This window comes from Pyrus communis, chromosome 14 (genome assembly GCF_963583255.1).
Source record: "Pyrus communis chromosome 14, drPyrComm1.1, whole genome shotgun sequence".
NCBI lineage: Eukaryota > Viridiplantae > Streptophyta > Magnoliopsida > Rosales > Rosaceae > Pyrus > Pyrus communis.
This window is the reverse complement of record NC_084816.1, coordinates 10,175,920-10,203,511: the sequence shown is the minus strand read 5'-3', so window position 1 is coordinate 10,203,511 and position 27,592 is coordinate 10,175,920. Positions and strand designations below refer to the sequence as shown.

At 37.1% G+C, this 27,592-nt stretch overlaps 1 protein-coding gene, 1 non-coding gene and 1 pseudogene across 2 annotated transcripts; 2 read left to right on the top strand and 1 right to left on the bottom strand.

Moving 5' to 3' along the window:
* Nucleotides 1-4,722: 4,722 nt before the first annotated feature.
* LOC137716314 (nucleobase-ascorbate transporter 12) lies at nt 4,723-14,119 on the top strand. Its single transcript, XM_068455753.1, has 10 exons — nt 4,723-5,502; nt 5,769-5,866; nt 5,967-6,137; nt 8,316-8,416; nt 9,633-9,768; nt 9,900-9,950; nt 10,121-10,408; nt 11,135-11,369; nt 12,237-12,523; nt 13,479-14,119. The coding sequence occupies exons 1-10, from the start codon at nt 4,971-4,973 to the stop codon at nt 13,698-13,700; spliced, it is 2,121 nt and encodes a 706-aa protein (XP_068311854.1). The 5' UTR covers nt 4,723-4,970; the 3' UTR covers nt 13,701-14,119.
* A 1,625-nt stretch (nt 14,120-15,744) lies between these two features.
* On the top strand, nt 15,745-16,322 carry LOC137714986 (agamous-like MADS-box protein AGL61; annotated as a pseudogene).
* A 5,610-nt stretch (nt 16,323-21,932) lies between these two features.
* On the bottom strand, nt 21,933-22,032 carry LOC137716645 (U6 spliceosomal RNA). The gene has a single exon (XR_011065710.1). It is a non-coding gene; the product is annotated as a U6 spliceosomal RNA (small nuclear RNA).
* Between the last annotated feature and the right edge of the window lie 5,560 nt (nt 22,033-27,592).

Genomic DNA, 27,592 nt, shown 5'->3' with positions numbered 1-27,592 from the left:
AGGTCAAGAATAAACGGCTCCCATGTGAAATAAAAAACCATAGTTAATACCACTTTGGTACTTCAGGAAGAAAAAAAACCCACTTTGGCACATTTTGGAAGATAAAATAATCCTACAAATTCGATAAGCTTTAAAGAGTTCCACACCCTAAAAACTATCAACATCTATTTGTATAAACACCGAAAGAAGCGAACTTGAAGAGAACTGTTGGATTAATTTAGCACTTGGCGCAGTTATTGCGCTTAAATGATTTATATGTTTTTTAAATATGGAATAATATGAATAATGGAAAAACTCCTCGAAAGATAATTGTGTTCAAGATTGTCAGGGCAAGGTCCCACCTTAATTAGTTTAAGACCTTAAGCTTAATAAAGCATGATGTTAACGGACATGTGAATCTGCTATTAAACCTTAAATTATACAAAGTATATTGTTATATAAATAAATAATTGTCATGTACATCAAAGTAAGCATTAAGTGTCGTATGAAGAGGGTTGTAGAGCGATTGCATTTCAAGACTTTGTTCTTCTATCGTTACGTTGAGCGATTGCCATTTAATACTACGGTATAGTGATATTCCTCTTTATTTGTAAGTGAGAGCTCTTAGCTTTGATTCTCGCGCAAAAACGAATTTGAACCATATTATTGTTAGCACATTGTGAGGCTAAGCTCATTCATTTCTTTATTAATGTAAATAATATCGTTGGTTAAAAGCAAAAAAAAAAAAAAAAAAAAAAAAAAACAGGTAATGACAGGACCTTATCCAAGAAATGAAGGTTTGTATATGGACAACAGGTTCAAAGCCTACATTCATCATTTAATAAACCATTAGGATATTAGAGTGAGAGCATAATTGGGCGTTTCCATACTCCTCAAAGCTTGCCCGACTAAATTATTAGAAATCATGTCAACTTCAACATGGTTGTCGTGACGATCATAAAAAATTCCCTTCATGATTTTTACGCCATCAACGGTGGTACAAACAACCCCAATCATAAAGGATATCATAATGAACATAATAATATAGGTTCTGAGGGTTATATGAGTTTGTGAATTAATCTTTTGTCTTTTGCTCATGTCACATGCATTTTACTAGCATGCACAACAAATATTTAATTAATTTTTAGTTGAAGAACTAAAATTTTAACAAAAGAAGAAAAATAGTGAAATTGTTGTAATTAATATTTAATGTTGTGTGATTTTGTAAATCCTTAGTCGATTTGGTTTAGGATTCCAATATAACCTCATGATTCTATCCTCTTAGGTTTTGTATTACTTGGAGAGCAAGTATCTCTGTTTATGGTTTACTATAAAAAAAGGCACTGACACAAGGGAAACGTATTTTCAAATTTCGTGGAGCACTATCCTCTCTTTCTCTCTCTCTTTAATGCACCCTCTCCTTGCAATCTTTCTTTTGCTGAAATCTCATTGTCTCTGACAATTTAATTTGAGATTCACGTCGAATCTAGTTGAGATTTTGTGAGATTTAATTCGAATCTCCATGAATTTGGACCTCGACATCTAGACATTCTTCCCAGTTGCAATTTTAAGGTTCCTAGACAAACTTATGACTCACATCAACCTTTTTGGGTTAAGATCATCGTCATTTGTCGCGGCGCCACTAGATTCTCCGGTGAAACCTCACCCAGCCTCGCTGGGCTGTTTTCTAGTCTACTTGAGCCATGTTGGGCTTCCCTTGCACTCGGCCCACATGAACCCAACCTAGTTTTTGGGCTTGGGCACCACTGCTTCTTGTTTCGGCTCCCATTGTGACCTTGTTCTACTAAACCAACCAAAATAGCCCAGTTTCTGAGCTTCTGCTCTCTGCCCGTTCCCTATGTTGCCTTGCAGCGCAGCAGTAACTAATCAGCCCCAATTTATGGGTCGTGACACATCTCACATAGTTGGCCCTATAAACTTCATTTACTTGTTGTTTTATATATTATTGTTCTGTATATATTGCGTTTGCTTGCAGGTTCCAATGAACTTGAAGTTCATAAATTCGAACCCAAAGTTTCGAATAAGTGCCATAGAAACCTAAAGTTCACTTAATACACTACACCTATGAAACCCGCAATTTTCATGTAAAGTTAAACCAAAACATGTATAACAGAACCTAAATGTTATACTTCGTGTGTATGGACGATTTTTTCATTCATTCCACTAATCACAACCCTGTTCCCTTGGTTATAGCAACATGTCGAATTTGAACAAACTTGACTTTATGCTATGGAAGTCTCAGGAAGAAACTACCTGAAATGGGTCCATGATGTGAAGTTCCACCTTACTGCAAAGAGTCTTAGGGCCACCATTCAAGCTGATCCAGATAACCTGGTTGGCAAAGTTGAAAAAAACAACCACCATAATCTTTATACGAAGCCATATGCATGACGCACTCTTGGCCAAGTACCCGGCAAATCAAGTACTCCACTGAAGAAGATTCAAGAGCTTTATGGCTCACTTTGGAAGAGCTCTTTGATCATTACATATATATCTTATTGCCTGAAGTAAGACACGACTAATAGCATTTACGCTTCCAATACTTGAAGTCTATGAATGAATACAATTCTGAAGTTTGTTGAATCCAATCACTTCTCGAGTTTTTTAAAGAGAACTTAACTAAACAAAATCTCCTAGAGAAAACCTATTCAAGTTTTCATACCACCAGTATTGGCCTAAAGTAACAATATAGGGCACAAGAATTACAAACTTTTCGAATTTGATCTTTGTCTAACTACTTGCAAAAAAGCAAAACTAGTTGTTGATGACAAATTATCAAATTAGACCTACTGGCTCAACTGTTGTGCTTGAAGCACATGCCAATATGAATCGAGGCCTAAACGGATGCCATAGGCGTGGTAGGTGCAGTAAGGGCTTAAACCTTAAGTCAAAGGCCCAAGGTTTACAGAGCAATGACCCATGCAAGGGAATAAACCAAGCCTCAAAGGGTGACAACCTCACTCCTAAAGTCTCAAACTTAAAGAATAAGGGCAAAGTACCTGCCACCATAGAAGCAGATATGTGCATCGCTGTGGTGTCAAGGACCATTGGTCCCGTGTTTGTTGAGCCTCCGCTTATGCTATAACTGAGTATCACTCATGTCCTCAGATGATTGAGACTAATGTTGCTCAAGTGGAGAATCCTGAAGATACTACCCTGGAGATTTTTGATTTTCAAAAGGCATCAGCTTTAATGAAAGATTAGATTTTTAGACATGTGGCCGAGTTTCCCTAGTGACCAAACCCCTTTAATTTTTTTGGTTTGTTTGAACAATTTCCTTTGTTTGGATTATTTGTTTTAAAATTTTGGATATTATTTATTGCATGGTTGATTGAATGAAATTTTAAATTTCCTTATACATATCAATTCAATTAATTTATTTATAGGTCTGCCTTGTGTGGAAGTTAGTTGTCTGACAAATCATGCAAAGCGTGAACGCATCTATTTTACTAACTTTATACCTAAAATATAAACTTTGACAACCCTTTCAATCCCATCTAATCTGATTAAGGAGTATGACATTGTCTATATAATTTTGTCTAATGGTACTGAATTATGTCTTATTTGGATGTACTTTTAAAATGACTGAAAGGGCTTTTAGAGAAAATATTTTTTGATTCCAAAAGCACTTAAAGTGCTTTCTACAAGAAGCACCAATTGCCTTAAGCACTTTAAGTGATTTTCTAAATTTACTTGCATTTTTACTAAGGATTGGTTCCAAAAACATTTTCACCAAAAGCGCTTTTAGTCATTTGAAAAGCACATCCAAACGAGCTCTTAAACATTAAAGAGGCTATTTACTCACCCCCATTTCAAAAGAAGGTTTTTGAGCTTTAAAGATATTCGAGATAGTAATTAGGACAAATTATATTTTATCACCTCAATTTTGGGTCACATAATAAACTCATAGCTCAAGTAACTTTCGTATCTTGTAGCAGTTTTTGAGCTCGCTGCTGGTGTCGAGGATCATCGTGACTTGCTGTGGCAATGAGCCGACGAAGAGGGAGATTGTGAGAATGGGAAAGGGATTTGCTGGGAATTGGGCATCGAAGTGGGTTGATGACATGTAGAGCCAACATTGTGAATTTTATTTTAATTTTACAATTTTTCTTATTAGTTTCTTGTCCATGTATCTCAAACTTGACATTTATATCAGTAAAAATGTGGGTCTTACATTTTTCACGTCATTATTTAACGGTCAAATTGACAGAATTATACTAACGACACACAAAAAAACCCCTACACTTTCTCCACACTCTCTTTGCCGCACATTCTCTCTCCCTTGTCAGTTACATAGGCCACAACAAAGTATACCTAATGGAGAAACAAAAAGGGTAATGTTAGGGATACTAAATTTGCAAACAAATTTTTCATACTAAATTATGTCTCGCTTATAAGAATGAGTACGTTTATTAACGTTTAAGTAATAATATCCAATAATCACCCTTCCATGTCATGTAGTTTATAATATTTTACTATAAATTTAGTATCCCTGACATTACCCAAATAAAAGTATGGAAATGAAAAAGTAAGATGGCAATACCAACATTTCTCAAATTCATAACTTGTCTAACAGACAAACTAGATTTGATATTAACTAGTATTTGTTTGACCAGGAAAAAACTAGTATTTGTTAAGTCTATCCTTCAATCTCGGGAAACAAATTTATTACGGAAGAAATTAAAGAAACGCGGTTTTAGCTTCTCCACCTCCTTCTTAGTTGTCTCTCTCTCGCTCTCTCTTTCTCTCTCTCTCTCTCTCCTATCTCTCTTCACTCCCCCTTCCGCACTCACTCTCACTCCAAAGGCAAAACCCTCCATCTCTCTCTCTCTCTCTCTCTCTGGGTTTTATTTATTGGTGTTGTACTTGGTGCATTTCTTAGAAAGTCGTAACCTTGGCGTACAACACCAGATCTGCCCTGTCATTCATTCAATTCAAGCTATGCTCCACTAAGTTCAGTCACCTCCGAAATGTCCAACTCCGACCCCAAAACCCGACCCCGTCTGGGCCCATGGCCTCCGGTCCCGGAGTCCTCCCCAATGCCCCCTTCTTCCTGGGCTAATAAAACCGGCTTCCGCCCCAAGTTCTCCGGCGAGACCAATGCCAGTGATTCTGGCCAGATATCCCTGCCGCCGCACCGGCCCCGAGAGCCCCAAACCCAGCCCGATCTCGAAGCTGGTCGGGCTCGACCCCAACCGGCGCCCAATGGTGTACCCGAGCGCGAGATGGCTACCCCACCACCAGCGCCAGGGCCGCCTTCAGAAAAGGACAATAAGGTGAAGAGGAGGAAGGAGTCTGATGGAGGGTCGAAGAGTGCGGCCAATGGGCCCAGTGGGGTTAATGGGCAGGCTGCGACTACGCCCACGGAGCCCAATTCGCAACCGCGGAGGGCGGCCAGGAGTGAGGAGGTGGTTGATGTTTTGCCACACGGGGTTGATGATGATGGGTATGTGGCTAGGCACTCTCATATGAAGTATGCGCTCAGAGATACACCTGGTCTTGGTGAGTGTTTTTCTCATACAAATGTGCTATCTTTCGATAAATTTAATTGGTATATTTTGAGCCTGGTGTGTTTGTACAATTGTTGATCGTCGAATTTGATTCGGTTTATTGATAATTGAAAATGTGTTGTGCTTATGTGTGATTATTCGGACGTTTATTCATGTATTTGTCTTGATTAAGCGTTGTAAATGTAATGAGTTTAGCTTTTCTGAAGTCAAATTTTTATGTTTTTGATATGAATTGTGTTTGTTGGTACAATGTTGCAGTTCCCATTGGCCTCTATGGGTTCCAGCATTATCTCTCCATGTTGGGTTCGATAATTCTAATTCCACTCGTCATAGTTCCAGCAATGGGTGGTACTTATGTGAGTAGTTGTGCACATATTATTTATTTTATGTTACACATTTATTTTCTGAGTGGTACAGTGCTGGATAGTTTGATTTGACTGGATTTAGTGTATGTAGGAGGATACTGCAAATGTTGTCTCCACAGTGCTTTTTGTTTCGGGAGTAACCACTCTCTTGCAGACATCGTTTGGATCCAGATTGCCCTTGATACAGGGCCCCTCATTTGTTTACCTAGCTCCTGCATTGGCGATAATCAACTCCCCAGAATTTCAAGGACTCAATGGAAATGTATGTTGCTGTTCTTGTTTTTGTTTAGTTTGATTGGGAGTTTAGTGAACATCCTTTTGTATTTATCACACCCCAATCAATAGTTGAGTCTGCAGCTGAAACAAAGTGAAAATTTGTAGTGTTGTCTTATAAAATTTCTGAGTGCTTTAAATAAAGTACATCTTAGAGATGGCTACAGGCGTGATGTCTGCCATCTAATAGTATTGTTTGCTCTTCTTACTTTCTGTCCTTTGTTGGTTAGCCTGAACGGTTATATTATTAAAAGTTGTGTTTTGTTGCTTCAGTATGAAATTTGCATTTTACTGAGGTTCATGGAACTTATCAGGACTCCTTTCCATGCAAGGAAGAAATTCTATTTTATTGTTTATTTTGTGTGTTCTATGAACCATTACTTTGTCCTAATTCTGAAGAAGAAAGACTCACTGATTAGAAAACTGTCTTTCAGTGGATCATATCAGTTGGATCTTTCTTTTTCACCTCTACTTTATTGAAATGCCTTTTTATTCTTGTAGGTTAGTTCATTCAAATTGTTTGCGAAATTTAATATTCATCTTAAATTGTAAATAAAGATGCACACACATGTATTTACATATGTATAAATTATTATTCTCCTTTCCTTCCACTCTCCTCTAGCCTACTAGCCTTTAAGACCTGGCTTGAATTCTAAGAAATAAAATTAGCCACCAGCAGAATTACATAAGAATACCACGGATAACAATACCAAAATGTTAAGACACTATTGCTTTCCAGATAGTCCCTAACTCTGGAGGAACAGAAGCCCCATGAGGATGCATGAAATTGGACTTTCTCACAAATTGTCGACCTTCATCCCCCTAATGTCTTCAACTACCCTTCTATTTCTATCCTCCTGAACTAACCAAAAACCAGCCATCACAGCACAACTCCCCATTACCACTCCCTTCTTATCTCCAAAAAACAGAAAACTCTCCCATAACAAGGAAGCACATGAGACTGGAATCACCCAACTCAGGCCAACCCTAAACAGCCTCGACCGTTAAGACAACACGATTGGACGGTAGAGAAGAAAATGCTACAAGCTTTCAGCCCCACTTTTACACATAGCACAACAATGAAGAGGTGGACTAGAAGAATATCAGCTCCTCTAGGCCATGTCACAAGTATTCAACCACACATGAACTTATCCAAGTTTTGCACCTGTACATTACCTAGGCAGTACTTGAGGCTTCTGAATTACATGCCATGTACTAAATGAAGGGAGTATTTTGTAAGGTTTCTTAATTATTTGGTGCCAAAGTGTGCTGAATGTACACTGGGTAGCCTTTATATATAAAGCATAATTGTGTACTTAAAGAAAGGTCATTTTTAACTAAAAAATAATTGACATATATTGGCTCGAATAATCTCAATTGATGTATGTGTGTGTACTGTGTGTGTATGTGGGTGCGTGTGTGGGTGCATGTGTGGGTGCGTGCGTGTGCATGTGCGGGTGCGTGTGTGCGTGTGTGTCTGTACGTGTGTGCGTGTGTCTGTGCGCGTGTGTTTGTACGTGTGTCTGTGTGTACGTGTGTGCATGTGTCTGTCTCTGTGTGTGTACGTGTGTCTGTATGTGTGTGTATGTACGTGTTGTGTGTGTGTGTGTGTGTGTGTGTGTCTGTGTGTACGTGTGTGCATGTGTCTGTCTCTGTGTGTGTACGTGTGTCTGTATGTGTGTGTATGTACGTGTTGTGTGTGTGTGTGTGTGTGTGTGTGTGTGTGTGTACGTGTGTGTGTGTATGTATGTATGTACATGTGTGTATGTACATGTGTGTATGTACGTATGTACGTGTGTGTGTGTGTATGTATGTATGTGTGGATGTATGTATGTATGTATGTATGTACGTGTGTTTACGTATGTATGTATGTGTGTGTGTATGTATGTACGTATGTACGTGTGTGTGTGTGTGTGTGTGTGTGTATTTCATGATATTTAGTAACTGCGACTAAGTAGTAAACTAGAGGTCATTTTCACATACAAACATCAGTTATACGTTATATGAAACAAACTGTGCTATTCAGTATTACTATGAGTGCCTTAGAGTTGCTGTTTTCTTTATTTTATTAGTTTCATTCATCTTTTACTTCCCTTTGAAATTGAATAACTGTTTCACTACTGGCGAATTCTTATCAACAACTGATGGTAATCCTTTGTCATGGCAGAATTTTAAGCATATCATGAAGGAGCTACAGGGGGCTGTAATAATAGGTTCAGCTTTTCAAGCAATACTTGGATATAGTGGACTAATGTCAATATTTTTGAGGTTTGATTCCAGCATCTTTACCAAATCCCCCTCATGTTTGGTTATTTATATTATTTTTTTCTTTTTGCTAATAGGGAAAATCAGAATGCCCGGTATTTGATTGGTTTACTTTGAAATACCTGCCAAACCTACCAACCAGGATTGCCTAATCGGAGCTTGAGTAGATGGATGGAAATAAGTTTCATTTGTTATAGAGGTCGTGGTTCGATTGTTTGTGGGTGTTTATTAATTATATGTTACGAATGTAATGGTCCTTAGTAGATAGCAGTGTCTTCTTTTTATGTGAGATCTGTGGCTTGTAAGTTGTAATAAGTACTTTTCAATTCTGGCAAGATAGGTAAGGGGTTCCCGAATATGGAAAAAAATGTTGAAAACAGACAGTTTTTTAGTGTAAGGGAAAAAAAGTGATATAGGATGCCCCTTGGAAACCACCAATTTGATTTTCAAGTCTAGAGTTATTTAATTTATTTCAGACTGGGTATATGGATTGAACTATTTGATGCAGCTTAGTTGGCAGTGATCAAATTATTCCATGGGGTTTGGTCTTGGCTGTGGATGATTTGATATGCCATCATTATTATACATGAAAAAGGGGAGTGAACAGTGGGATGACTATATGGAATAATATACACTGAGTTTTAATGTATCAAAGGGGATCAAGTATTTGTGAAGAGGCCAAGTAAGCAATCACATGAATAATGTAGAGGTGCATAGTGATATTGTAAACTAGCCTAGTGTTTAAACCAATTGATAGATCATTAATATGTTAGAAATATTAATCTTGGTAGTGGCTTGAGCTGATTGAATTAAAGGCTTATTTTTTCCTATACCCTCTAGACTCTAGAAAAAAAATCTCACTTTATCCCGTGTACTCATTTTTTATGCCCCCTATTACCCCATTTTGTCAACTGGGTTGAAAGAAGTATTAGTTTTGCTGATCTGCTAACGTGACACTGTTTCTTTGGTGTTTTTCAGCCGTGAATTACAGGGATAGGTTAATAAATTGTGTGTTTTAGACCACACAATTCATAGGGCCTTTCAATATTGGTTTTTCTTTGAATCACTTTTCACTAAATGTTTGCCAAATATGACATCTTATATTCAAAATATTTCTTTTGGATTTGGTTCCTAGCTTTTTGTACAACACTTGCAATAGTTGGGTCTTGTACTGCAAAATCAATAACTCAATGTCAGTTCGTTTGCCTTTCCTATTCAGGTTGATCAATCCAGTGGTTGTGTCACCAACAATTGCTGCTGTTGGACTTTCTTTCTATAGTTATGGTTTCCCGTTAATTGGTAATTGTCTTGAGATTGGTGCGGTGCAGATACTAGTGGTCATTATTTTTTCTCTTGTAAGTATATGAAGCTACCCTTTTATTTGTTTTTAGTCATTGCTTTTATAGGTATATAATAGATTATTCATGTTAACTGTTTTTTTCTCCGTGCCAAAACACCTAACGCACTATTATTTTACTTTCTGCAGTACCTACGGAAGATATCCGTTTTTGGTCATCGTGTATTTCTGATATATGCGGTAAGTTCCTCCATGTAACACAATAAAAAAGATATACGCTGTAAGTTAGAAATATTTAGGTTTATATCATATTCACTGTTTACGATTATTAATCTTAGCATGTATGTTACACTTGTATGGATGCCTTCTGTAAATTGTATAAATTGATACGGTTCTGTCTGAATTGCCAGGTTCCGTTGGGTCTGGCAATCACATGGTCAGCTGCTTTCCTACTAACTGAAGCTGGAGCATATAGCTACAAAGGTTGTGATATAAATGTACCTGCATCAAACATAGTATCTGAACATTGCAGAAAGCATGTTTTGAGGATGAAGAGCTGTCGAGTTGATACTTCTCATGCACTAAGATCTGCCCCCTGGTTTAGGTTTCCCTATCCATTACAATGGGGTACTCCTGTCTTCCACTGGAAAATGGCCCTTGTCATGTGTGTGGTATCAATTATTGCATCAGTTGATTCGGTTAGTTTTCTTGTCATTCATTTTGGATATAAACTTCTTGGAGTTATAGTTTGCTTTATAACATGAACTTTTATATTTTCATATTTTTTTTCTAGTTTCACTGTTAAGCACATGCTGGATTCGTGAATTTGATGGACACCACTATAGTATTTATATAACAGTTCCAGATTTATATATGTTATTAGAATGCTATTTCCATTAAATAGATGAGTATGAAATGAATGAGTTGGCTTTAACCCAGTTTTGATAAATTAGTTCTTAACTCTGCTTGATATGTGAATGCAAGGTTTGATTGATGTCCTGGACTAATGCTTGATAAAAAAATTTCTCTACATCTGTCTTGGTCCCATAAAACTTGTGAGACTGAAGATGTTGGCGATTGGAACAATGTACTTGGTAGGATAATAAACTGAGAGCTACTCATACTTTCTTTGTTGATAGGTGAAAACTTATTGTCTCATGGTCTTGATTGTTCACTTTAGAAAAACACCAGTCTGGTCTTTAAAGATCTTGGTTACATCAGTGTATGGGATTGCCTCTTGGAAATGCCCTCTATACATGTGTCGTGGAAATATTAAAGAACTACTAAATTACTGGTTACAATGAAAACTATTTACAACATTAGGTATTATTCTTTCTTTTCCTGTCAAGTTGCTAATTTAATTTGTCATGTCATACTGTCTGATTAGTTTGGTTGACCTTTTGCTTTGTGTATGAAATTCCTAGATTGGCTCATATCATGCATCTTCATTATTGGTGGCATCCAGACCTCCTACTCCTGGTGTTCTTAGTCGAGGGATTGGTCTGGAAGGTCTTTCTAGTGTCTTGGCTGGTCTATGGGGTACTGGAACAGGGTCCACGAGCTTAACTGAAAATGTGCACACAATAGCCGTCACTAAGATGGGAAGCCGTAGAGCTGTTGAATTGGGTGCATGCGTTTTGATCGTCTTATCCCTTGTCGGTAAGTGTTTGTCAAACTTCTGTTTTCAATTGTAACAATGGGCTTGTACCTAAACAAGAATCTGTATGACTACTAGTCAGTTTCTCTTTTGGTTGGGCATTGCAGCATTTAGTAGTGTGTAGTTTGAATATCTATAATAGCAGGTTATCTATTGGTTTTGTTAGAGGATTATAATTGCTCATATGATATGTTTATGACCCGTTTGGTTACACACTGTTCTCAATCTTCATTATACACTTTTCGGGATTACCATTTGCTTATTCTGCAGTTATTTCACCGCCAGGATCTTTTCTGTGCTATTAAATTGTTAGCATATAGTTGTCCTCCACTGTTTAAAAGATATGAACAAAGCTTGTCTGCTCATGTAAGAATAATTGCAGGCATATGATGGTTTGGGATTGTGATTTTCATGAAATACTACTCTTCAAGCATTTTTAGATGAATTCTTTCTCTCATTGCTGACTGTAATCCTGGTCTGTTTGCTTTATGGGCTGATTGAACCATCAAAGGGTTTGGGGTTGGTCTCAAAATAATTAAATCAGTGAAGCTCAAACAATGCTTTATACACGTTACATTATTGGACTTGCAAAGATTATGTTGGAATATGTTTGTACTTTTTTATCTTGGATTGAACAGATCTTTCTGCCGTAGAAATTGGCTATTTGATCCTGACCATCGTTATCTATATTAGAAACTTATAGTCAACATTTGTTTTGAATGTTTCCTCTGTTTCTCATGCTACTTCATATCACCACATCTTGGTGATTTGGTATCCATTACCCCTGGTACAACTTAAAAGATGCGAGTTATATGTAGAATCAAGTGCATATTTTGCATTGCATCTAATCTCAGTTATTGTACTTGCAGGTAAAGTTGGAGGCTTTCTAGCATCTATTCCTCAAGTCGTGGTTGCCGCACTGCTGTGCTTCATGTGGGCGATGCTTGCTGCATTAGGCCTATCAAATCTACGTTATAGTGAGGCTGGAAGCTCTAGGAATATTATCATAGTCGGGTTATCTTTGTTTTTCTCGCTTTCAATACCGGCCTACTTTCAGCAATATGGCATCTCTCCAAACTCCAACTTATCTGTTCCGAGTTATTTTCAACCATACATTGTAGCTTCTCATGGACCCTTCCGCAGCAAATATGGAGGGGTATGCTTCTACTTGACATTCTGCAATAAAAAGAATGTGTTCTGTATCTTGTTTTTTTGTTTTGTTTTTGTTTTTTTTGTTTTTTTTTTTTTTTTTTGTGTTTCATTTTGGAATAGTAGGAAAAGAACAGCTTTGTGGTCAACTGACCCATTTGGACTACTAGAGGAAAACATGGAAACCAAAATAAATAACTGGCATTCTACAAGTAAATCCGAGTCCTTTGCACATGATAGTAAAGATAACCAGCTGCCTTTCTTTATCCATTCTACTGTTTAAATAGAGTTCATACAATCCAATTAACACAGGAAAAGTCAAACAAGTTAAGCTACTCGTACAACTTCTTTTGCCCCCCACATGTTACTTATATAAGACTCGATACTCATACCATAACTTTCTCCCTTAACATGCTGTAACACCTGGAATTTACTAATGTTGATACCTCCTTTTCCTTTTTTGCTCTTCTGTGTGTTAGGTGTGGTGCATACATTAGTCATCAATTCATTGAATCCTGAATCCCTGATTCTCCCTCGTTTTCCCAGATAAAGCTCTTGGTGGTTGGGAAATAGAACCATCTTACTTAGATTACTTGGGACATATTTAGATACTGATAACCATTTTGGTAACTAGTCCTTTTCTACTTTGTTCCTGTTGGGCAGTTTTATAATTCTGTTCAGTGGTTGTCATTTTTTGTGAAGATGAAAGCGGTTTGTATGCTGAATAGCATAGTAGATGGTTGGTTTCAATTATTAGATATAACTCTGCATATCAACCCTATAGAAACCCGAATGTTTGTTGCATCATTTCCCTAGCATATGCCTATATTGTTGGCATAGTCAATCTAATACACATGCTGGCCCTGCATATGTAATAAGCTCTGCTTAAGATGTTCTCTTTGCATATGTAATAAGCTCTGCTTTAGAACCAATAAACTCTACTCAAGATGTTATTTTTGCAGGTGAACTATGTGCTGAACACGTTATTCTCATTACACATGGTGGTTGCATTCCTTGTGGCTTTTATCCTGGATAACACTGTACCTGGCAATCGTCAAGAACGCGGGGTGTATGTGTGGTCTGAAGCTGAGGTTGCTAAGAGGGAGCCTGCTGTTGCCAAGGACTATGAGCTGCCCTTCAGAATTAGCAGGTTTTTCAGATGGGTGAAATGGGTTGGCCTTTGACAGAATTTTGTGGTTGGTGTTGGCATAGTCAGAAGTTAAAGCTTTTCGAGCAGCCATTTTCAGGTGACGATTGTACTGTACTGTGATTCTAAATGTAAGTTCGGGGCACATACTCTTAATTATTGGCCTGGAAACTGTTTTTTCCTGCACGAACAGAGTTGCGACTTGTTAGACTCATAGGTCTTGTAGAGATATTGGTGTACATTTGAGGAACCAGAGGATATGGTTTTGCTGTAATCTTAGATAAATGTATCTAGTTTTGAGTCATTGGGAATATCAGGTGGGACTCTCTTTCATGCTGTCAAGTGAGGTTCATGTATATGTTATTTCGTTTGTTGTTTCGCTTTTGTTTTCCTTCATCAGCTAGACAGCTACTTCCACAAATGTCGGATTCTCAATGAAAACAAAAATATTCACACCGCGGGAGATCTGCATGCCGGAATGTTTTACTTTATGTAAACTGTTTACATATATGATCAACTACAACTCCGACTGATTAAGCTTGTAACTCCGCCGTCTCTAACACCGCACCTTGTCGTGAAGATTGTGAAGAACCCTATTTGCGGAGTCAATTGGATGATTCCGTTGTATATTTTGTTTTTGGTTTTCTTTTTTACGGTGCACAAAGATCTCTCCCAGTCTGAAACTTTCTGGCTTGGATTGCTTGGAGCCTGCATATTTGCAGTTGAGAGCCTTGAGGCTCCTCTTCTGCACTGTCGTCATGGATTCTTCACTGGGAAAGTTGCCCTTTTGCTAAGATTTCTCGGATTCGGTTTCCCGATTTGTTAACAGACTAATCTAATTGACTTGGTGCAAATCTTGTGCTGAAAAATCTTTGTTCATTGATTTCGTTCGTGCCATCTGGTTCTGGTGAGAGGGAACACGACGAAATAAGCCGTAAAATGATTGCCGGAAAATACATAAGATTGGGCTGGAATCCAAAATCTGCCCATGCACCAACAGGGGCTGAGATTTTTTAGTGCTAGTGTACCGGAACACACAACTTATAGACCAAGCGTCCTAATTGAACGTACTTGCAAAAGAAAGTTAGCAATCATTTGCATTGTAACACTTTTGTGTAAAAGGCCATATTCTAAGTACATTGAAAAATTTCACCAATGACGGCGAATACACTCTCATCTTTCGATTTGTTAGCTCTCCCAAATATTAAAATCGAGATAGAAAAAAATGAATTTACCAAATGAAAAAAATGAAAGTCAATTGAAAAGTGTAGACATAATGAGCACGATGAGTGGTGATAAATCCGTATGATGAGAGCTAATGGATTATGGAATAGAAGTACAAATGATTGGACTAAAAGTACATATCCGGATTCTCGCCGGATCCTCCTTGTGACGATCTCAGGATCCGTGAATCATATTCGTTCATCGTACATCATGCGATCAGAAATCATTTTAAATATTTTTATTCAAAATTAAAGGGAATTGTTATTAGCACTTCAAAAATCTTATTTGGCACTCCAAACGTTCTATAATTAGAAAGAAAAATACACTTGTAAGGAGTGTAGAATGAAAATTTTGAAGTGCTAATAACAATTCCCAAATTAAATACAAACAGTACCTAACAAAAACTGACCGCGCAATGTACGATGAAATGATACAATTTACGAATTCCCAGAATCCTCACCAAAAGAATTTGAAGAGGATCATGTTGGTAAAAGTATGAAGCACTTTTTGTTGAGATTTTCTGCAATGCCTCAGATAAGGACACGTGGCAAAACCTTATTTAATTGGTTTCCTATCATCATCGGGAATTGGGATGCCGAGTTAACTTGAGAAACAATCTATTCTTGTTTCTTGATTGGAAACCCTAACCCACTAACCATTCGCTTATAAATACAAAACCGCATCCCCTTTCTTTTGGGCACCCGCAATTCCCCCTCCACCAATTCTACAAACAAAGGCACTGCACCTACTGATTTGGGACAAGATTCAGAGGAAGAAGTCGATGTGTGTGTGTGTGTGTGTGTATATATATGTGTGTGTGTGTGTGTGTGTGTGCAGATGATATAAGAATCATCATCATGGGGAAGAACAAGATCGACATCAAGAAAATAAAAAACAAGAACTACCTCAAGGCCACATTCTCCAAGTGGCGCAAGGGTTTGTTCCGAAAGGCCACTGATATATGCTGCTTGACCGGCGCCACCCTCGCGGTTATAGCCTTTTCGCCTGGTAACAAGCCTTTCCTCTTTGGCCACCCCCTCCGCCGAATCTGGCATTGATCGATTTCTTGTTGAACAAGCAAGGTGTGCATCCAATGATTGCAAAGAGGAGGTTCTTGAGTAAAAATTTGGAGTCGAGTTGAGAGGAAGAAAAGGAAGGGGGCCAAGGTATGGACGAGGAGAATGGGAATTTTTGGTGGGAAGAGCCAATTGATGAAGGGTTGGAATTGCTGGAACTCAAAAAGTACAAGTCTGGGTTGGAATTGCTGGAACTCAAAAAGTACAAGTCTTTGTTAGAACGTTTGAGGGAGAATGCGGCTATTAAGTTAGATGAGATGAATAGGAAAGAACTGTGCACAAAAGATTATCTCGGTATGAATTGGGGTTTCGAGGTTGGTTTGAGTTCTTCTACTCCTAGTGAACAAAGAGATGTATAAGATTAATGGTTGTGTTGAGAATTTTGGGTTTTAGTTTTGGGGTAGCTAGAGACGGTGGTGGCGCCACCTTCAGCAGGAGAAATCACATCTCTTTTGAGAAAGGCCACGGTTTAGAGAGGTGCGCGGAGCTGAGCCTCATTCTCTAAATGGGGTGTGATGTTTTTTGGTTTTAGTTTTGAATAATTAGGGAAGTTGTAGCTATTGTGATGCAGAAGACAGAAATTTTAATGCAGTTGTGACTTTTTCTTGAATCTTTCTTTCTTTCTTGCAATATTTTTGGGTACTTCAATCTTAAATTTCCGGAATTCTGGTTGTGTTAGTAAATTTTGTGTTGTTCATGTAATTACAAGTACTAACGTACAATTCTCTGTGCCGAAGTTTGATCTTTCTCAAGTTTCGAGTGTGACGCCAATAGATTGGCCAGTAATTACTAATGAATCGGCATGAATATCTTGTGAAGTTCTGTCAATTGAATTCATATGCAAGAGGGTTAGTAAGGCTAACATCAGATGTAGACTTCAAGTCTAGCTAGAGTCGATTTTGGTCTTTGAACTGGGGTTCGTGGTTGGGTGTCACTACCATTTTATAGTCGTTTATTTTTATTTTTTTATACAAACGATATTTTCTACACTAAACATTAGGTGTGTTGGCTAAGCCTTATTTGCTAGCAATAATGTGGTTCAAATTCGTTTTTTAAACCGTAGTATTAAACACCTGTCCTTATCATGCTTATTTTTGGGCCTTGGCCTTAAGGAGTGGTTTTGGGCATTAAGAGTCCACACTTCAATTATTTCTAATTTCCTAAACTACAACTCAAAAATAACAATTGTTTAAAACAGTGAAAAGCTCCTTAATAAGACAATTATCCATAAGAAGGAAATTATGGTAGCAAAATTCAAGCATGAGATTTGAACCCCTCAGGAAAGCCATGTTGAAGAATACAACCATCTCACGTCAAAAAATTGACGAAGTTTAATATAACTTATACTGATGAGTGGTTTTACTTCTAATTACAATAAGATCTTTTGTGATAAAATCTCGCACTTGTCCTCTTTACGGTTAATACTGAATACAATCCATGCACTTGTGAACCACCCCAAGAAGTACGTTACATAGCGTGAAATTGGTGCCCCTTTTTTGGGCCCTTCTTCTTGCATTTGCAACTGCAAAGGACTAGTCGGAGACTCCTCAAAACTTCCTTAATATTTGTAGAAACTGTATATCACATATTTTAAAAGCTGGTAGTTCATCAAATGTTTAGCAATTAATTAATTATTCACATATTTTAAAATACTAGACCACATTCCAGAAATTTTACGATGTAGAAATCTCCTAAAACTTTTGTTATCTTTGAAGTTGGATAGGGAGTGTGATTGGAGATGAATTTTCAATATTCCTTCTTAAATTTTGGTAGGAATTTATTTAGAGAGTCCATTAAGAATGCAAGTAGTCATAAAAATATATTGGACTTGGTTCACTAAATAGAGGAAAGCGAGTTGAAGAGCGAACTTCTCATCCACTCTGTCAAAGAAAAGAATAGATAAAATACGAAAGCGTAAGAATAGTTTATATATAAAAATTAATAAAGTTACAATCTCCCATTTAGTGGATGACAAGTTCACCATTTAGTGGGAGGCCTTGAGTCTAATTTCGTGAATGATAAGTTTGATATTATTTTATTATGACCGTCTCATTATGTCACTTAACTCAAATTCTGTTTTTTAGTGTATATAACATCGTTGTAACAATAAAGTTTGTGTCTCTAGTCAACAGTTACTAAAACTCGTAGAGGCTTTTAAGCACCTTTTTAAGGCCTGATTTGGTAATGAGGTGATTCTGAAAAAAGTTAGTATAAAAAAAAGCTGTGAGCTGTTTTTGTGTTTGGTAAACATTCAGCTTTAGCTTTTTTTTCACAGTTTTGGGTAAAAAAAAGCCAAAAACAAGAAGCTGCAAAACCCAGCTTTGAAAAACCGGATTTTTTTCACATCTATTTTACATAAAAGTTTACCAAACATTATAATACTGTTTTTTTTTTCAAAAGTACTTTTACAAAAAAGTTTACCAAACACTCTACTACTTTATTTCACAGCTGCTTATTCTCACAATACAGCAGAAGCAACTTTTTTTCAAAGTACCGCAATACTAAACCAGTTATAAGTGAGCATCGGCTCATCTTCGCACAACGCATCGTAAAAGACCAGAAGCACTGTACAATTTCTTTAGATAACATTTTGACTTGACTACATAGTCCTGAGTCCCTTTCTCCTCCCAAAGGTCGTCCCGAACCGACAATTTTGCAGTTAAAGTGGGTCAGAAAGTATAAAGAAATCTCCTACCATGTCCTACCATTTACAACTTGATCGTTTTGGTGCATGATTGCATGGCCATTTGAATTCTACTCCACCAAATAAAACTATCATAACACGTTTTTCATGTCACGCACCAAACAGGTTTGCAGCATTTAGCTTGTCTCTCTACTGGTACCAATAATAATAATTCATTAATTTGCTAAAAGTGGTAGTTGGAAGCTAGCCTTGTCAAATTCCACTACACTGATTTGACCTTCTACAACAACCGCAGAAGGTACGTGAGTATTCTTTGGTTTACATGAAAGTTCACTTTTAGTCTCAAACCCTAGGTTCTCTATCTAACTCAAAGTGTCTTTATTAACAACCATTTCGTTTTCAATTTCAGTATTTTAAATCAATTTAAAAAATAAATAAAAATTGAAATTCAAAAAGTGAAAATTCAAGATCAAATTAGTTTTCAATTTTCATTTTATAAAAAATTAAAAATTGAAGGTAGTTACCAAATAAGATTTCAGTTTTTAGATTTTGAAAAAATGAAAACAAAAAATGAAAAATGAAAATTGAAAACGAAATGGTTATCAAACGGCCCTAAAGTTTTATTTACAGTCAATAGATTTTAAGAGACAAGCTAGATTTTAAGCCACAATGAACATTCACATTGTAGCTTAAAATCTATTTTCTGTGACATGACACTCCCCACTTAAATCCCTGATATTTGAAATCAATAGAAGTAGTCCCTAAGTTTGTCTATTATCAATCATTTTGGCAATTTCCTGAAAAATCTGCATTAAATAAAGATAAAATAATAAAAATACCCTCAATTTTTGTTAATATTGTGGCCCTTTGATTATTAAATTGAGACAATTTTTGTCATTTTGATCCTTATTTAATAATACGGAATGACTAAATGATTGACGGAGGACAAACTCAGGAACCACTTTTATTGATTTCAAATATCAGAAACCAAAGTGAGAAGTTATGCAAACCTCATGGATCATTTTGGTTAAAAAGCCTTTTCAATGTCATCCTCCACAAGTGAACATTAATGTCCATGACAACATGTCATGTCGGTGTTTTATTTAGAAAGAAAATCACAGTAAGGAAAAGGCGAAATCAAATCTTCTACACTTAAAATGAATGTAGTCTTTCTGTGGCCTTAATTGTTGTTTGATACATGTTAAATTTATGACAATAAAGTTAAAAAAAATTAAATTTATAAATACGTATTAATTAATAATTAGGATCAGAGAAATATCACATTATTTTGGATGCAGAAAATTTTGCTTTCGGAAAAGGCACACACATGTATGCATGGATTGGATGGTAATCTCAAACTCCCAAGCTGGCTCTCCAGATATGGGCCAACATCCTTATAAGGACCACAGACGAGTACCAAACACACCCACCCCCTCTCCCTAATTTTCAGGACATAAATTCTTGGGTTTATTACACAAAACAATCTTAATTATGAGTTGAATTACAATTTGAAAATTACACTGTCATACATCATTATACGAATTTGTTGCAATGTCAAACTTCTGTCAGTTTGTTTATTAATTTCTCTGTTAAATGCTGACGTGGTTTGAAATGGAACCCACTCACTCGTCAATTAGATAAAATATTAATTAAATTAATGGTAAAATCATTTAAATATTAATATTTTATTAATGCTCTCTATCTCTCTCTCCGAAATTCAAATCAGCAACTCAACCCATTTCATCCTCAAAATTTCACAACCCATAGTTGAAGTAGTTAATGGAAAGACCTCAGTTGGTCATGTCGCATCTAAGTTAAATTATTCCGGGCAGATGGATCTGGATTTATATTATCACACTAATGACAGAGATGCCACTAGGTGGAGCGATGAGCAGAAAATTAAAAATCCAAGGCGTAGAGAACATCCTCAAGAAGAACTGTAAAAGTTCAAAAAAAGAATTTGAAGCATGGAAAGCTTCCAGGTTTAGGAAATGCTTGAGGATTGCCGAAATTGACAGCGACCTCAATGAGGAAAAGACGGCAGTTTCAGGGCATAGAGCAACGAAGAAAACTTTAGACATCACGCGGTGAAAGCAATCTCGCATGAAGGAGGTGTGCTCCAAAAACCGTCGGCATACCGAGACCTACATCAACTGGACCTACCGAAGAAGCGACGGCGGAATCCGGCTGGTTAAGCCATTGATGGCGAAGTTCGAAGATTGAAGGCATGAATGAATGTCGAATCGATCAGCAACAAAAAAAAATAAAAAAAAATCGTGCTTTCAAAATTTATTTATTTTTTTCTGGGAAGAGAGGAGGATAGTGGTGAACCAATCATGTTGAAGGGAAGACTGGGGAAGGGGAGTGGGTTGTGGTTTTGGTGGTGAAGGAAGGAAGGAGGGGGTGACGGATGGATTCGGGAAAGGTAAGGTTGATGAGTTTATAGGGGTGGGTCCTATATTTTTAAATAAAAATATTTAAATGATTTTATCTTTAATTTATTAATATTTAATTAATATTTTTATCCAGTTTGGCAAGGGAGTAGACCTCATCTCAAGTCACGTCAACATTTAATAAAGAAATTGACAGACAAACTGACAGTGATCTGACATTGCAACAAATTCATAAGATGAGGTATGACATTGTAATTTTTGAAATATGAGGCATAAGATTGTGGCTTAACTAATAGTTGAGATAGTTTTGTGTAATTTATCCTAAATTCTTTCTCAAATGCTAAATAGAACAAATTAAACACTCAATAAAGTACTATTTATTATGAATCTCATTTAATATGTTATTGCGTAAATTCCAGTTAGATTTGAGTTATAGATTACCCATTATTCTAGTGATTCTTTTTTAAATTTGGGTTTTTGATTCTTATTCTAGTGATTCTTTCCCTTTAGAATTGTACTTACTTGGAGACAAGTTATTCTCTTCCTCTTGTTTACTATAAATAAAGGCACCGATATAGGGAGAATAACACAATTCCTGTGCATTCTACAGTTTCTCCATTATCTCTATAGTTGCCGCACTCTCTCTCTCTCTTTCTCCCAGATAAAATAGGCACATTATTATCACGCTTCTACGCTGCGCTACGAAATCGAATGGGAAATTTCTCTGACAAACCAGTTCATAATTATTATCATGCAATCCAAGTTTTTCTAAAGCACGATTGACACACCCTGACCCGGAATCTCCACTAAGACCCCAAATCGAGCTGTGCTGGCTGACACCTGGAAGGTGACGAAGCCATAAAGTGTGATAGTGTATAAAATGTGAATAAATTAAAACCAAAAAGTGCTTAAGTACACGAGTGCGCGATGAGCGGGTCTGGACCCATTTCACGATTTTATGCATGTCATCCTTGCGCAATGGTCATGCTAATCTTCTTTGTATCGTTCAAATTTTATCGGATGTCCCTAAACTAAAATTGGCATTTTTGGGACATGTTATATCCGCCCAAGGTATTCTGGTGGATCCTCAAAAGGTAACAGCCGTTGAGAATTGGGAGCAACCACGAACTGTCATGGAGGTACGGAGTTTCCTTGGTTTAGCAGGTTATTATCGACGGTTTGTTAAAGATTTTTCAGTTATTGCTTTACCACTGACGAGGCTAACTAGGAAGGATGTTAAATTTGAGTGGGACGATAATTGTGAGGAAAGCTTCCAACAGATGAAGTATTGTCTCACTCATGCACCTGTTTTGGCTCTCCCAGATAATAGTGGTAATTTCAAGATCTACAGTGACGCTTCCTTGAATGGTTTGGGATGTGTGTTGATGCAACATGGTAGGGTGATTGCTTATGCTTCACGACAATTAGAGCCGCATGAGATGAATTACCATACTCATGATATGGAATTAGCAGCCATTATCTTTGCTTTGAAGATTTGGAGACATTATCTTTATGGTGAAAAATGTAAGATTTATATGGATCATAAAAGTCTTCAATATCTTTTTACTTAGAGGGATCTTAATCTTCAGCAGCTCTGACAAACTATCACCATTGTATGGTCATCTTTGGGTGTTGTATAATTAGTATTCGTCCTGCTGGACTGCACTTAGGTTACTCATGCTCTGGTTGTGAATTCACACATATTTCGTCTTGCACCTTATCTTATCTAGTGCTCTAGTTAGTTGGGTTTTTATTATTCGCATTTCTTATATTAATATTGCTTCCGCATTGTGCACATGGCTACGTCACCTTCACATGACGGCCAGCACACCTGATTTCGGTCAGCGTGTGTCAACGATCTTAATTGATTTTTTTTTTTCATGCATGATTGCATGAACCTTCACCGTAATGCATGAAGTCAACCTTTTGTTTTATGAAAAATATTCTTTTCAAATTGAGTTTGCATTATATTCATAATATTTCATATTATGCGAATTGATACTTTGAAGAAAAAGAAAAAAAAAAATTAGGATTTCGAAAACTCATGCGAGCAGCGGCTTTGAGCCGCACTGTTAAGCCATGCAAGCCACCAACTTCAAGCCAAGCAACTTGCGCAGTTGAGCTATGAGAATTAGAAGAACGAAGCAACAAACTCTTAAACAAGAACGTAGAGAATTAGAAGAACAAAACAACAAACTCTTAAACAAGAACGAGGCACTGCAAAATGAGTTTACAACTCGAATTCCAATATGATAAATCAAAACAACTTCTCCTCCTTTGCTTTACAAATACATGAATTTACAAATTCTTAAAACTTAACATGAGATATGAAAAGACAAATGAAATAAAGACTTACAGTATAACTCCTAGAAACTAAAAAAGATTTAAGATAATCATAAAACACAAACTTAAGCAGGATACATGCATTATAGCTCCCAAAATGCATGTATCTTATTATACTTCTTAAATCCGAGCTGCTACTTATTAAAATAATGTCTTTTGTTTTCCTTGAGTTTTGTTTGGTCTTCTCAATCTTTTAGATGTCCCAAGGACTCTGGATCGTAGAGCACTCCAAATGAAATGATAAGTATACAAATGATAGATAGGTAGGGTTCACTATCTCTTAGTGTAAAGAGAGACTTTGAAAACCCCAAACACTTCGCCTTTAGCACCACCCTGCCGCGTATAGAACTAGAAGAACAAAGCAACAAACTCTTAACCATGAACCAGGCACTTCAAAACGAGTTACAACTCAAATTCCAATATGATAATTCAAAACAACTTCTCCTCCTTTGATTTACAAATATATGAATTTATTGAAGGGTAAATTACATAATACCCCTTCAAGTTTGACGTCTATTACAATCTCATACAACATCTTTAAAACATTTCACTTTCATACCTCACATACTATTTTATTTCAAAATAATACCTCCGTTAGATTTTTCATCTATGGGTCTGTTAAATGCTGACGTGGCTGCCACATTTGTGCTAATGTGGCTGCCACTTGGCAATTTTTTATACATTAAAAATATTATAATATTAACCCTATTTTAAAAAAAATTAATAAAAAAAAAAAACCAGAAAAACCCGAACCCAAATCCCTTTCCTTCCCCCTCACCTCTCTGCAACTCCCATTTACAAAATCCACCGCTCAGCCCGCGGTTCATCCCCATCTTCCATACCTAATTCTACCCACCAACCAACCCATTTACAAAATGCCCACTCCGAAACCCTAATAACCTAACCCCCGAAACTCGTAGAGAGTTCCGCCCAGGCCGTCGAAAAAGTTAAAGTCAACGAAGAAGCTCTGGAGGTAGGCAGCAGTGGCGATGGAGCCGGAGGAAGTGATGGGCTTCGGGGTCGAGGAAAAGGGGTTGGGTGGTTGGCCCCCTGAGGAGTCGTTGGACTTGAGAAACATGGCAGAAGGTTGGGGGAAGTGAGGCAAGAGAGGTCGAGGTTGGAAGGGTCGAAGAGGATAAGGTCGTTGAAGTTGGGTACTTGGTGATTAAGCAAAACATGGGGTTGATTAACTTGAAATTCAAGAACATTAAAAACCTGCTGAGGAGGGTAATTGGGAGTGTAGGGTCTCGTAATGTGACGCCGTGTCTCGTAAAACACCGTGCGAACTGATTCGTCCATGGCGTAATGATTCGGCATCGTTTTTCCACCCTCCAATATCTCAAACACTAGACCTCAAAAACCACACCCGCATCTCAAAATCCACATTTTACAGAGGAGAGAGAATGAGGGAGGGAGAGAGAGAGAGCGAGAGGTCAAGGTGAGACCTGTACTAAAGGGTGCTTGGGGTGGAGGGGATGGATGGACAGGAAGGAAGAGATAGGTAAGGGGGTGGGGGTGGGATGTGGGGTTACGGGGAAGGATTTCTGGGTCTGGGTTTTTCTGGTTTTAATTTTTAATTTTTTTAATTTTAATATTATAATTTTTTTAATGTATAAAAAATTATTTTTTTTGGCCACGTGGAAGCCACATCAACACAAATGTGGCAGCCACGTCAGCATTTAATAGACCAATGGATGAAAAATCTAACGGAGGTATTATTTTGAAATAAAATAGTACGTGAGGTATGAAAGTGAAATGTTTTAAAGATGTTGTATAAGGTTGTAATAGACCTTAAACCTGACGAGGTATTATGTAATTTACCCCTTATTTAACAGGTGAAAATGCTCTTATATTTTTCTCGCAACTTACTATAAGTTTAGATTCCTGCGAATTGAATAATATACTGCATGAATCACCTACGCATCACATGCTGAGTTGCAATATGTTTATTAAAAATCCAAAAAAAGTCAGTGATAACATGACGAAATCTTTACAGAAGATCACAAACACACACATATTTATATGGGTAAATTACACTTTCATACATTAGGTTTGTGGTCTATTTAAATTCCTTACAACATCTTCAAAACATTTCAATTTCATACCTTAAGTACTATTTTATTTCAAAATGATACCTCCGTTACATTTTTCATCCATTGATCCGTTAAGTGTTGATGTGGCAAAAATAATAATTTTTTATTAAAAAAAAAACCACCTGAATCTTAAAAAAAAATAAAAAAAACTGAAACCTAGCTCCCCCCAAACAAACCCAGAAACCTTAAACCCTCTCCCCCCCTCGGGGACCCACTTCCATCTTCTCCACTCTCTTCACCTCCCCTTCCACCAAGAAACCAGCAAACCCCCACCTTCCCTGAGCCCTTTCTCTTCTTCACCCCCACCCTCCCTTCTCTTATCTGCAACCCCACCTACCCTTAGCAAACCTAACTCCATCCAGACCACCACCAACCAAGCACCGAAAAAATTCAAAATTTGAAGGACAAAACTCAATGCATACCTCGTTGTCAGAGCCGACCGACTTGCCGATGAGCAAGGCACAGATGGGGGAAGGAGAAGAGGGTGGGGGTCGGGTTATGGGAGAGGTGGGTCGCCCGAGTCGAGATCTGGGTGAGGTCTCTTGGAGGGAGGGGGGAAGGAGGGTGAGGTCGCCGGGGGGGGGGGAGACGTCGAGGTGGGTCGAGCCGTAGGGGGTGCGGGCGGAAGGAGAGTCGGGGTTCTAAAAAAATTAGAAAAATATTTTTATTTGCCACGTGGCAGACATTTGGCAGCCACGTCAGCATTTAACAGATCAATGGATGGAAAATGTAACGGAGGTATTATTTTGAAATAAAATAGTACTTAAGGTATGAAAGTGAAATGTTTTAAAGATGTTGTAAGAAATCAAAATAGATCCCAAACCTGAGGTATGAAAATGTAATTTACCCTATTTATATTTATATTAACTATAGTCTAGTCTGCATGTTCGTGCTTTAAAGTAGATAGTGTTGTATTCCAACAAAAGAAAGTAGATCGTGTTATCCCATGCTATTCAAAATACGTCCTGCCCACAACGAATCACATGATCAGATAACTAGAACTCATTTCCAGGACTTTGCTTAGGCTATTAATTAGGTGAAGATTCTCTACTCGTCACCTAAAACTTTAAATTAAATAAGTTAAACTAAGAGACCTGAAAGTATAATGTCCTTATTGTTAAGTTGACATTTCTTTTATCACTAGTTTCTAATTTTAAACATGTCATATATATATGTATAATAGTACGCATATGCATGCCCTAATTGTACCTAATAATTGATACTTTAAGATAAGATACAGGTGTACAATTCATGCTGCGATTTAAAACAATGTTACATGCTTCCAAATAAAAAGTAAACCAACATGAGATGATCCTATGGTTGTAAACGAATTTCAAGTTCGTATTCTATACGACATATTTTGGATTCGATTCCTGCTGTTGGTGAATTACACGATGATGGTTAGGAGAAGACTGAAATACCTCTATGAGTCTTCTCAACCTAAAAAAAGTAGACTTGTTTAAATTATATAATTCAGGTCTAATAGCCATTCACGACGTAGAGAACCATGCATAGAGAAGACTAGAATCCAGCATTATTATGTTTTAATAAATGAGGATAAAAAATGAAGCAAGGAAAGAAGATTGTGAAATGTATGGCTGCATGTGTATTTCGGCTACTTGCACGTTTGAAAAATGCAATGTGAATATGGTGCGCAGCTTTTGATATTACAACACATGCATGTCTTTCTTTGTACTATATTTAGCAAGGGAACGGATCCTCGCCGGATGGGATGCTAGGAATTTCATGATCGTGATCTTTCATTGTATATTATAGGATTAGTTTTTATTAGATACTATTTATATTTAATTTTAAATTTTAAATTTTAAAATATTTTCTGACCGCACGATATATGATATACGGTCATGATCACATAATCTCTATGATCCCTAGAAAAATGATCCAGCGATGATCCTTTTCCATTTAGCAAATACTAGCAATTGACAAGTGGATGGTTGTAAAATTAGTACAAGTGGACGGTTGTAAAATTAGGATGTCCTTCTCTAAATTTGAGTTGGTTTTTTTTTTTTTTTTGTTTTTTTTTTCTTTTGTCAAACGATAGATTTTGTTAGATTAGATGTTAGATCAGTCATCAACATGGTTTGAACTCACACCATTATACAAGAGTTCAACACATTTTTATCACTGTGATAAAA